Below are 13,127 nucleotides of genomic sequence, written 5' to 3' on the forward strand. Positions count from 1 at the left end.
CAAAGTTGTTTCACCTCATTAACATCAACTAATATGTAAAATAAAAAGTGACTATACTTCTTTTGTTGAAGTGATAAAGTTAGAAAGTGCTGGCATTGTCAACACATAGGTGACACCTGACAAACAGTTATCAACCCTTCTCTTTAGCAGTCTAATTACGGCAAATGCCCCATTTTCAGAGGTACTGGGTATTAAAACTCAGAACTTTGGATGGAAATGCATCTGTATCACCATCGATACTTTGAATTTTGTATATATTTTATTAAATAAAAAAGGGGTTAGGTATCGAACCTCAATACTTTTTGAGAACCAACTGAAATGTGTTCGTAGTTTTGAGTATTAAAACATCAAATTTGGAATTGACAGACCTAAAAATAAAAAAATTTGACATTTTTAAGAAATTTTATTTAGGCAAAGTTCTCTGATGCAATGAGCAGTTTAGCATATATTGTTAAATATAAAAAAAAGATTTTGGTAGAAAAACTGTTCATGTATATTCTCCACAATAAGGTATTGGTATGAAACTTTAGGTATTATACTGAAAATGATTACCAGCCCTAGATATGAGTTTCAACTATAATCAAAAAAACTTTTGTCTTTAATCTAAAGCCAAATACTAGCTCTGTGCTTTTTGATTGAAGACTTGTGTTTTGGATGTTTGGACATCGAACCACCTGGCTGATTGAGCTGAACCTTCACAGACCAAATACTGACTGTTCAGTAATACCACAAATAACATCCTGCCAAGTAAAATGTGTCTGTTCTCACAGATGCATTGTGCAGTTCAAACAATCAAGATTTAATTCTCCCAAACACCTGAAGTATGTTAGTGAACTACAATGACCATAATTCACTGCAACTATGACACAAAGCATCTGTGCTCCTTTTAGCTGAGGTGTTTCTGTGCCGATTTAGACTCACTGCAGAGACAGTTAGAAATGTGGCCTCTATAATGAGGAAAGTAATGTCAGCTAATGTAGCATGGCTAGACTGGGAGACTTTGGTGTGTGAAGAAATCTGAGCGATAACGAGCTTGAATAATACTTTCCCCTCTTTGACAACAGCAGAGTAAACACTGCACTGCATTTTTAGAATCTACTCCTTCAAGTCTCTAAAATCTAAAGTCTAGTTACAAGTGTTATATTGTCTTAAAAGTCTAATTATCAGATAGTCAACCGTATGAGTCTTACAATAAGATCAAGCCAGTCGCTTGAAAGTTGAACTAAGAGTATAAATAAGCATTGCATCAAATTGGTGGCACTTGTTGCCATGGCGATAAGACAGCTGTCACCACGGGCTGTGTTGACGAAGGAAGTGGTGGTCCCGCTTTTTTCACATCCCTCACTCTGCGCCGCTCCGCCTCGACTTCCTATAACATTGACGCCCCGAAGATCACCCACATGTGACACCTACGACTTTGTTCACCAACAAATCACACATCCCGCTCACACATCCCACCCAGCTGTCATCATGTATTTACACGCACACACACACACACACACACACACACACACACACACACACACATATACATTTTAATGGCAATCAATATGTACAATATACAGCAAATGTCATCTTTCAATCTCTTTTCATTTGTTCTAAGCCGGTTCTCTCATTTCACATCGATTATTTGAATCATTTGCTGAGATTCGTCTTGACATGGGCATGTTTGTTGGCATGATCCTGTCTAGCCAGAACTGCTGAGGCTAACGTGATCTCCTGGTGAGATCTGAGATTAAATTTGCTCCATATTCCATCTTTTTATAGAACAGACAGTATGCTGCCACATGCTAATGTTTTCCACGTTCCTTGCACCTTGACATATCAGTTCTCCCACCTTGATGCAACACCTATGATAAACCGCTAATTTGGATAAACAACTAGAGGTGTGAAGATGTTTTTGTTTGTTTTTGTAATTGATGAGACAGCTGAGGCAACAGTAAGCAGTAAGTGAAGTAGTTTTGATCAGGGGAGTAAAAAGAAACATTAGAAATTTTCTTGACCAGGAGTTTTCAAAGTCTGACACTGTGGGCCTGCCCTCAGACAAAACTGCGCCCCCTCAAACACAGGGTAAATATCTGATAGAGGAGAGTGTGCCAATATTTCCAGTGTTTTCGTGTTGCTCTGTCAATATTAATGGCTATTTTTAACTCCTATGATTATTCTTTGTCTTAGTTTTATTTGGAGGATAATAATTCTCTATGTTTTGGAAGTATACCACCCTCAAGACGTTTTGGCTCCCATCCGGAAGTCATTCTCAATTGTGAATGACTTCCACCCTTAATGCTTTGGGGAATCCAAACAGGAAGTACAATATTGCCATGGAGTCAGTTAGTTAGCTGTGAGCTACAACTTGACCCCCGATTTCTTAGCCAAATTGGCACCATTAAAAGTATACAGAATTAGCTATTAGCAGTTCCTGTTCGCAATGTACCCATGGATGTACAGACAACTGTCACTGGATTATGTTCATACTGAAGAAAACTTTAAAATGTGATGATTCCCAGGTAAGTTCTAGAGTTATAAGGAATGTCTTTTTTCTATGATTTGTAAGCAGATTTATGGATGTTTAATTGCAATGGACATTGGAGTCATTAATGATATCTTCGGGAAGTCTGAGTCACACTGAAATAAAAAATATGTGTATCATGTTTGTGTGTTCAGATTTGACTGAGTTATGACTCAGAGACGAGTACAATGTGTGACACAAATTGCGGCAATCAGGTGTCAAGGGTTTTGTACCTCAATTGCTTCCATAAGCTGTGTGTCACAGCCACTGCTGCAGCTCTAACTGCTGAACGTGTTGGTAAATGGGCCAAACTACAATAAGTGACTTGTTTTTAGAACATCTTTAGAACGTCTCTTTCACCTCACAAAGTATCTTTGCCTCACATCTCTCCCTACGCACCCCCCTGCGGAGGCACGCCTCACATGAAAACCTCTGTTCTTGACTACCCAACATTCACAATTCTCAGGAGGATGCTGAGCCTCCTCGGGGATGCTGCAGGAGCGCAGGGAGGGACAGGGGAGCAGATTGGGGGCAGCAGAATGCCAAGTCCACTCATGTATGTAATGGTTACACTGAAGTGATTGTACAACGTGACCCCCCTACCAGCCCCACTGCCTCTGCCCCCTCCACCCCATCATAATATCAATTAATATTATGGCAGAAGACAGACGCACCGATGATGCGTAACAAGTGGCATCTCTGGAGAGAGCCAGTGCCACGAGACGGCCTTAATTAGGCCTGAAAAATGGCAGGTTATTCCATCCCTGCACTCCCTGTTAATCTGTGCTACAGAGCCACAGAGTCAACCTCGGCCCCAACTGGCAAATGTTATTATTTCATCTTTGTCGCAGCTGTGAATAAGCCAATGGGCGTGACAGAGATTTTTAACAAAGCTTTACAGGGAAGCAGACGCAGTTAGTACAGCCAACTGTTCACTGCTACAGCCGGACATACAGTACACAACAGGAGCATTTTAATTAATTAGGAATCAGGGGGTTGGTAGAGCGCACATCTGACAGGTTACGAGTCCACCCAGTCTGTCTGCTAACAGACAGCCGACACCTAGTTGTAATTCAAACAGGGTTTTGCATTCAAATGTCAACCTCTCTCCTTCCCTTTGCTCTGTATGTGTTTTTGGGTGTAAATTTCATCATGAAATTTCCATTTTGCCTGCCTTCATTATTCAGTCTGGAGGTGCAATCCCACTGGTGCACTTCAGTGTTGCCTAAACAGAAGGCTTTATTTGAATGGGAATGAATAGAAACTGGAATTAGTGAAAAATAAAAATGAGAACAAGCACTTCTCGTCTCTAGTGGTCATTCACTCTAACAATAAGGTGAAGGAGATGACAAAGCACATGTGAATTTATCCCAAGTGAAGCACAAATTCACATGTTTGTCATGTGAATTGAACATGGAAATGTTTTTGGAGATTTCACGTGTTATACCCACCATGTAATAAAGTAAATAAAGGAAAGAGAGATTTTTGTACCCAGTGCTTATTCGTATTTTATAATTTTTCAGAACTGCATTCTGTTCTTGATGTCCGTTTTCAGTACCTTGTTTTTGTGCTGTGAGTGGTGAATCTTAGTCAAGTTACTAACTAACTAAGTAACTAACTTACTTACTTGCTCACTTGCTAAATAAGTACAAAGTTAGCTAAATGCCTGCATGCAGATCTTTGGGCAAAAAGTGGGAAGCAATGTCTCTCAGTTGAATATAAAGCAGGTTAAACATTTCCACACACACAAATACACACTACTTTAAAATGTTGCCAGTGTCTTGACTATTAGCGTGTTAAAACTAGCAGCTCATTTTGTGACAACATCACTTTAAGAGTTTATGGCCAGATTTCGAATGCAGCACATCTTCTCGCTGGGTGGACGAGGACAAAGGCCTCTGTCACCAGCAGCTCCTCGCTTCACAGCAGAGTAGCTCCTAGCTACACCTAGGGAGGACCTCACAGCTCAGCTATCACTGGCACTGAGTAAGCAATCTGTCTGCTTCAGCTAAGTAATTACAGATTTGCTGTACCTTTTCCTGCTGATGATGCTGTCATGGGCCATGGCTGTTGCTATGTCCTGAGGGCCGGTTTGATTGTTGGGGAATGACTTTGTTTCAGTATTGTCATAGGCTCTGTGCCATAATTTATCAGGCGCTAGTGGGGAGAAATGTACAAATTATGTGTTGAATTTTAAATCAGGGTATATTGATGGCTGATAGATAGTTGTTATGCTTGCTCTAAATTTGATATCACTGAGCAACAACAATCATTTCAGGATAAGTGGCAGCATCATTAACCAAAAATAGACAATCAGCACTGGTAGAATGCATTCTTCAATAATGATTTCTATTCCAGCAAATATTCTGCACCCTAAGGCTAAAATCTGATTAAATAAATTTAGATTTAGCAATATCTCAAAATACCTCAAGGTAGGTTGAATTGTGTGTACTGTAATATTTAAGTTTTTTTCTGCAATTCAGTCAGAACAAAACAAATAAGAGACAAACACAAAAACATCTAAAAAAATCAACACAGCAACAACAATCAGCTGTAAGGCTCCGTGACCTCCCTGAAAAAAGAGCCACATTGTGGTCAAGCATCATGCACACATGAAATATTGTCTCTCATTTTTGCAAATGAAGTCATTTGCTATTTTAGTTCACCCTCCCATGAGCACGGTGACGAACAACTCCAAAATATGAATGCAAATAACATATTTAAAAGGGCCTAATAGCCATTTCCAATACAATGCATCATTCTGATCAATTGTACATAGTCAGATCTACACGCCTTCTTTACCCTTCGCCTCTGATTGTATTTTCCAAATGCCAAGAGCAGACGAATCGCCGCTGCAGACACACAAGTCATTTAACAACAATGAGGCCAAATGCTAAACACAGGGAAAATGCGTTGCATGGCTACAGCTTCTTTTCCCTCCTTCTTTTCCTGGACCAAATCTCCAAACCCTGAAATCTCTCTGGGTCTCTTTGCGTGATATTTTGATGCATTTCCCGACTCGCTGCCCACCGTGGTGATCATCTAATTACAGAGGTTTTCAGAACGGAAAGTCAAACTGCGGCAGAGCACCACTCCATCCCAGCATGAGATATCACATTACGCCGTGATAATATTGTGGATTAAGACCACAGGCAGAGTCAAGCACTGCCATTAATTTAGTTGGCTTTGACAGTATGGAATGAGAGTAACATCTCTAATGAACGATAACACGTACCATACCTGCTATTATATCTTAAGGATGTGTCTCATAATAATGATGCTGTCTCCCTGGAATGACCTCGAGCTGTGAAGCATATATATGCACAGTGGACTTGTTTTGAGGAGAAAAACAAGAAAGAGTTTTAATGGCCTTGAGAGTCAGCAGGCTGTCTTTGTGAGTCAAACTTCAAGCGAGTGTGGAGAGAGAAAAAGGAAGGGAAGCTAGACCAAATGCAGACACATTTCTGGGTCTTACCTGTCCTGGCATGGCGTTTTCGCAGAGGAGAGTTTCATAGTCGATGGCAAAGACCGGGGCATTATCATTTATGTCCAGTACTGTGATGAGGGATATTCCTTTTCCAATTTGGGTTGGATCCTCTGAAAGAGAAAGAGAGAAGAGAGCCTACTGTTCATGTCACAGCATTCAGCAAACTTTCTTTTAAACACTTTAACTCTGCCTTAACTTTGCGTTGATGCACTTGATGCCAAATTATGGAATATTATGGAATATTGATCTTCCTCATGTGTTTTAATTAATCAGAAAGGAGGAGGGAAAAAAGTGCAGCTGTAATGAAATATGCAGTGTGCTTCCAACAGCTGGCGTCCTTTCCCACTCTGCTGTAGATCAGCCAAAGTGATTACACTTGGTGCAGGCTTGTTGTCTTGTGCAGATGAGCCATCTTGCACAGTGGGCTTCACGCCTCTGTTTGCCTGACACACACTGATGGCTAAATGGCTGCGTCTGAGTGCAAGAGGATGATCTGGCCTGGCGTTGCCGCCATGCCGGCCAGAGATGATGTGCTGACATTCAGCCGGCTGATTTGATGGTGATAAAAAGGACGCGTGGAGCCTCGGGCCACAGACTTCTTGTCATTGCCGTGGTCCACGCAGAGCGGTTGAAATGTGAGTGACTGCAGCTCAAATGCACAACATCCCTCAACCAAAGAGTCCCTGCACTCTTTTCAGTTACAAAGAACCCATTTACTATAAATACTGTCATAAGTCGTACAGGGCAGTGGATTTCGTTGCCAGTCCATGAACTCAAAGATGTTTTTGGCTGGAAACAGCCCGAGTGTCACTATGTGTCAGAAGCCAGTACCTCATGCATGAAAGACTGTTGTGACATTTCATATGGCTATTATTATATGCTGCCTTCTCTTTGTTGCTATATCAGGCAAGCGCTCACACTCGGGAATCAACCGAGTACTGTGTCTGTGTGCTGTTAGATGTAAATAAAAACACATCTTTGAAGCAAAGAATGATAAAAAGGTTATAAAAAAAATGAATACCCTTTTTCACACAGTGTTCAGTCTGAAGATGTGAAATGAGAGGAACTGCCAGGCTGACAGGCTGGTTTGTCTTTTTTAACTTATACTGATGTGACGCAGCTGTCTAGAGCACTCAGCGGATCATGTGCTGATGACTGTTGTCCATTGTATTTGCATGATGGCAGTGGAATGATAGGAACGCTGGGAAAAAAAGACACTCGTGTCCTTCGAGCCATTGAGAGATGAGCAAAAATGCAGGCGGCACTTTTTCACATAACATTAACATAGATCACCCGTGGGTGAGATCGCCCACCCTTAGTCAGCATCTCGTCCCCACGGCTCAGGGGCACATGGCGGTCAAAACGACCGCCCTGTGCGTGAATTAAAATTCCCCCCGACAGCCCTACAACAACCCCAACAACTGCACTGTCCACAGCACAGAAGGCTATGGGACATTATGACGAGGACAGATAGGATCTAAGGTTTCATATACTTTCTCACAGTGACACCAATAAGTAAACTGACAATTTGTTAAGCCCTGGTTGCAGATTTACCACTTGAAATTCTTAGTAATTTTTCAAATAAAAGGTAGACAAAAGCAGATTTCTCATTTCGAGCCAGCTACCATTGATTTTGCAGGCTGAAATGACAACTGCTGCAAAAAGCGAAAGTTTGTTTTCACTTACTGTAACATTACAAGAGAAAAGGCTTTCTCTACTACTCAAGATAGGGTTAGGTTTGGCAAACGTAACTCTATCTTGTGTACCAATGGCTGGGGTTGCTGCAGTGTAAATTTCCTCAAATACAATAAAGACAGAGCTGTTAAAGTTCTAGCCTCTGATAATGTCCAGGACGAGTTTTGACACAGTGGGTAAAAAGCTTGACAGATCTGCCGTGCCTAGTTATGGTTGCTAAGCTATGATTGGACAATTGCTGTTCGGGAGAAGGGTTTAGCGAATCATCAACTCTGAGTGGTATGGCAGATTTTTAGAGTACAGTATGTGCTGTAAGTAAACTTACGGCTCTCAATGGCGAAAATGGTGAGGTTATGGACCAAGTTGGCCTCGCGGTCCAGAGGCTTGGCTGTGCTGATGACCCCACTTAGAGCGTCCACGTTAAAGAAGCGCTCCAAGTCTGTGTTTCTGTCGATGGAGTACCTGGATAAAAATACACAACCATACACACAACCAACATACCTATAAAAATTACAAATAATTAACACAAGTCTGGAGATTACCTTAAATTCAGAAATGCAGCAGAAACTTGTAACTCTGTAGCATGAGTGAAACAAAACCCTATTAAATTTTGATGAAAATTAAAGCTGTCTACTTGTCCCACAGCACATAACACAGATCGGTCCAAACCCTTTCAATAAACAGCAACTTGTATTTCTAGAGAAAATTACAACTTCAGTCAGCCTACATCCAAAGGGTATTATTGCAGTGTAATTTGACTCTTGTGGCTGCATTAGTTCCACAAAAATTTTAATTTCAACAGATGTATTGAAATATATTGCAGACGCTGATAACAGTCACAGGAGCAAAAAGAGGCAATTTACATCTACAATAGTGCTGTAATTTGATTTTTCTGATTAAGATTACTAACAATCCTAACAGGCCAAGCATGAATACCATACAATATTCATTCAATTAATAAGTGGGGATCTCGAGAGTGACACCACACAGATTGGCAAGGCGAGTGTTTGTTTTGAGTCATAAATGCCATGGCACAAGTGTTGAGCCTTGACCCTCCTGCAGGAATGCCCTTCTCTCGTTCAAGATGGCATTTCAGTTTTGCAAATGCAGCACTCCTTGGCCCTCCCACCATCTGGCATTGTCTTTGTGACAGCCACACGGGGACTACGGATTCTGTGTTTGTAGATAATGTGGAGTAGTTGAATGGATTAACCCATTTATGAACAAATTAGTTGTCTTTACTTGATTTGGGAGCTTTATCTGGGTCCTTTGGGATTAGTGGGATTTCTTCTTTAACAAACAGCTCTGAAAAATTTGTTTTTAACAGTGAATTATGACCAGAAGAGTTACATGAGGAGAGATACTTCACTTATTGAAATGGCGAGGAGATTTATAGTTTGTAACTTCATGAAATAGCAGGCAAGCAAATTGTTGGTACCTGATGGCATTGTTGGAAGTGTCTGGGTCATGGGCAGAGACTCTCCCGACTGAGGTGCCCACTTTGGCGTCTTCCGAAACAACCATCTTGCTAAGTGCAGTGGAAAATACAGGTGGCTCGTTCACATCTTCCACTGTCACCCTTACTGATGTTGTGTCGCTAAATGGGCCCAAGCTCAAGAAGTTGGAGTCAATATTCCTGTTTGTGGCTTCGATTCTCAGAGAAAAGCTGCTCTTTGTTTCAAAGTCTAGAGGCTGGAGGAGACAGACAGGAAGAATACGCAACACACTGATGTTCACTTTTCTTGTCAGCGTTTGAGGGTTTGAGGTGGCAAAAAAATTTTCAGTTCTTTGTTGGAAATGTAAAGACTACACTGTGCCTACACTATGGCTACTCAGTCAAGGGTAGAGGAACAGTTTATATATGTATGCAAATCTGTAAATCATTCATACAATGCTGAGATATTGATCCCAATTAAGGATGTGGATTCTAAAGACTCATTACAATTTAACACAGAGTCCGACTTAAAGTCATTTGCTGATGGATTATAGTTACTTTGTGCTGTGAAAGCAATAATATTGATTTTAAGAAAGGCACACAAGATGGTGAAAAGCATTCTGAAATAAATGCTTTTGAAACATTTAGTCATTTTGTCTGGAACTCCCCATTGCAACATATAATATACTGCAGGAGAACATTGATTTGACACTTTGATTGTCAGTGACTCTCTCCAATGTTGTAATTGTCTGAGTTTGGTGCAAAACAAAGGATCAAATTGGCCCATCTGACAATAATTTCTAGTGTCCAACAATTGCTCTCCCTCTCCTACAAAAGAGCTGCAGCAATGAACTGTCACATCCATGTGGCCTGAGGAGACCATTTCAAGGCTCTGGTGCATCCAAAAGTGAGGCAAGAATGTGCAACAAATTTCCTGTATGAATGAATAAGTGGCTTTGTTACACATTTAACTTGAAAAGATTTATTGATTTATGTAGGTGGATATCACTGACATTATTTATAGCATTTTGGTTTCCATGGTGTTTTTTAGGTGTTAAAATATCTCTGCTCCCGCCATCGCTACAATGATCTCAGTGAGCTGCTGTGGTAGTAAACCTTCTATTGACCATGGGATGTTTACTTCAAAGGTGTTGGAGATAGTCAATGCTGATTTGTCATTAGTGATTATCAGTTAATCCAAAAGTGTAGAAGACAAACAGTTTGAAAGTTAGAAGGGTAAAGAGGAGAAAGGGGTAGTTATCCGAATATCCTTCAGTAAACAATCATATTCTGCCTAGGGTGTAAAGATCACAGTGGACTTTTTTCTGTTTATTATAATCAAATAATGCATCACTTCTTGTGCTGCACTACAAAATCCCACGAAAAGACCAAAACCAACAATGCTTGAATCTGTCTGTTAATACTTTCCGACTACCCCACCCTGTCTGTGCACTCAGTCCCATGCCCATTTATTCATACTAAATACTGTAAATATTTAAAAAGTCACAGATATACAGTTAAATAGGTTAAGTAAGTTCCTCAGCTGGGCACTGTCGTTCTTAGAAAATATTACTCAAACAGAAGTAAATAGTGCATTTGTTGGAGACTATTTTCAGCTGCGGATTAGTACACGTTGGTGCTCTAGTAAATATTTACAGCTGCAGGATGGTGTATATGGAATTGACTCAAAATAAACTACAGTGCCCATGTTCATTGTAATGAAGGACCATGTCACCCAGTGAGACTGTGTGGCTCACTGATGTGTTTTTAATCGTTTTTGGACAACAATGGAGTTCTCTGGCACAGAGGATTCAGCTATGTCAGGAAATACTTATTAATAAGATCAATTCATTGTTGGTTTAGGACTTTAATGGAAAAAATATAGAATATCGTCAGCCATATGCTTTAATATTTCACTATGAAAAAGCCATCACATTGATCTTTATGATTCATTCATATCTGTGGGTTGGCTACACATTTTTTTCTACAGTGTAGTAACATGTTAGCTTCTGTACAGAAAAATAAATACATAATTTTAGAGTCGGCATCCAGTAGGAAGGAGAAATGGAGTATTGCGGTATTTCTTGCAGGTAGAACAAGGAATGGATCGAGTTAACTCTATGTGGATAGTCACACCACTCAATACCAATCAATTTTCCAAGCAATATTTATTGCCACACCAGCTGCTCACGTACACGACTTCACCCAACAGCTGGAAAATTATGCTATTTTTCCCAAATTTTTCTATGTGTCACTGAGGTAGGTGGGCAGAAAGGCACTGGTGAATCTCTGATATGTTAAAGCCATCTGTTTTATATGCAGTACCTTCAGAAGGATGATAACCCCCTCTTGCGTGTCCTCATCTGTTGTTATATTGAACATTCCAGGCCCGTCACCGTCCATGATCCTATAGTCCATCTCTGCGTTGGAGCCTATATCAGCATCAGCTGCTTTGATTCTTGCCACCACAGATTTCACCGGCAGTGACTCCAGCACTGTGTACTGATAGTTCTCTGGAAAAGGAAGGACAGAAGCGGATGCTGGTAATTGATGTGCTTATTTCACCAGCAACACACCTTCAAGCGGCTCAGCTTTAGTTATACCCCTTCAGCTTTGATTCAGCTGTGTGGCTCTCCAATAAATTCATGTTGCGTAACACAGACAGGCAGCAGTAGTGACACATGTGGAAGAATGTATTTAGCAAAATATAAAACTCCCTAAAAGTTGTCTAGATGTAATGGGTTATCCCTTGGACCAAATAAAGAGAAAGTCAGAAAAAGAAACCCACTAGTCACGCTTTGAACCCTTTGGTACCTTTCACAGGATGAAATGTCCACTTGAAGATTCTATTACTCCGAAACTCTACATTGTGTTTCCTGAGCTTTTGTCTGACCCTTCGGATTTAAAGTACTCTTATAAGAATAAAGAAGGGAATCATATTCATAATCATAATCTCTCCAATCACCATGGCGGAGCTCATTACCAGACCTTTCTGTGTTCCTCACAGTGTCTCCCTCAGCCACCGTCTAAATGCTAATCTGCCTGACATTGTTTGCCGCCATGTAATCTTTATAATGGCTTTTTAATTTGCCGTGGAATAGCAGCTCTTTAAAAGAGCAAAGAATTGCTTTACTCCCTCCATTTTGCCCCTGCACCTACCTCTTTTCCCTTCTCCCCCCACCTCCCCCCAGCCTGTCCTCTCATGCAGCTAACCTTGGCTTCTTTCCCCTCATTTCTTCCAAGGACTAGCTATAGCTCCTAACTCCATCAGCTCTGATGCTCTATAATAGTCTATCGATTCTGACCCATGACCCTGCGAGCGCGACAGCAGGAGCAAAACCCCAAACTCGTCCAAAGTCTCTTTCTTCCCAGCGTGACAGCACTGGGTTAAAACGGCATTGATGACTTGTTGTGCGAACTTGAACCTTTCTTTCCCCCCAGGGGCCAGCAAATTGACTCTGCTTCATGGCAGTCCAGTGGTGAGTGCACCAGCCAGACAGTGGTTGGGCTATCAGCGGTAAACCGATTGCCGGCGCTTCGGATTATCATGAGAAGCACTGCATGCCTTTGAATCCTAAAGCTCGGCCTGGAACCCATTAGCAGCCCGTGAAATAGGCTGACAACAAAAAAACGGAGCCTGATTGATCCTGGTATTCAACGCCGGCGCAGCCCCCAGCTCTGATGAAGAATAAAGAAGGGAGGTACACACCTTGCAGGAAGGCTGTTTTTAAATTTGGTTGTAAAAGTCCAAATGTTTACTGAAAATACTAATGTAGGGAAGTTACTAAGATAAACAGAGAACGGAGTTAGGAAGGCAGTTAACATAACCTTAGAAAACTGATGAGATGAAGTTTAATGATGAGGATTAAATGAGTGTGTTGCTTACTGAGATTTCTGAGTACTTACTGTTCTACCACAAATTCAATTTTTTCACAAAGAAAAATATTTCTACAGATTATATAGCAAATTTAATATTTTCCAATGACTTCTTTTTAAGGGTG

General features: G+C 40.9%; 1 protein-coding gene across 5 annotated transcripts in view; it reads right to left on the bottom strand.

Moving 5' to 3' along the window:
- The window catches only part of LOC122866944 (cadherin-7-like), a 97,411-nt gene that overhangs the window by 20,779 nt on the left and 63,505 nt on the right, over positions 1 to 13,127 (bottom strand). For all 5 annotated transcript variants that reach the window (XM_044177232.1, XM_044177233.1, XM_044177234.1 and 2 more), the window contains 4 exons: positions 11,452 to 11,639; positions 9,130 to 9,383; positions 8,017 to 8,153; positions 5,985 to 6,106 (listed from right to left, as the gene is read on the bottom strand). In XM_044177232.1, the coding sequence (XP_044033167.1) occupies positions 5,985 to 6,106; positions 8,017 to 8,153; positions 9,130 to 9,383; positions 11,452 to 11,639 (701 nt within the window). The remainder of the gene's footprint in view (positions 1 to 5,984; positions 6,107 to 8,016; positions 8,154 to 9,129; positions 9,384 to 11,451; positions 11,640 to 13,127) is intronic.

The sequence above is a fragment of the Siniperca chuatsi genome, linkage group LG19 (assembly GCF_020085105.1).
Source record: "Siniperca chuatsi isolate FFG_IHB_CAS linkage group LG19, ASM2008510v1, whole genome shotgun sequence".
Classification (NCBI taxonomy): domain Eukaryota; kingdom Metazoa; phylum Chordata; class Actinopteri; order Centrarchiformes; family Sinipercidae; genus Siniperca; species Siniperca chuatsi.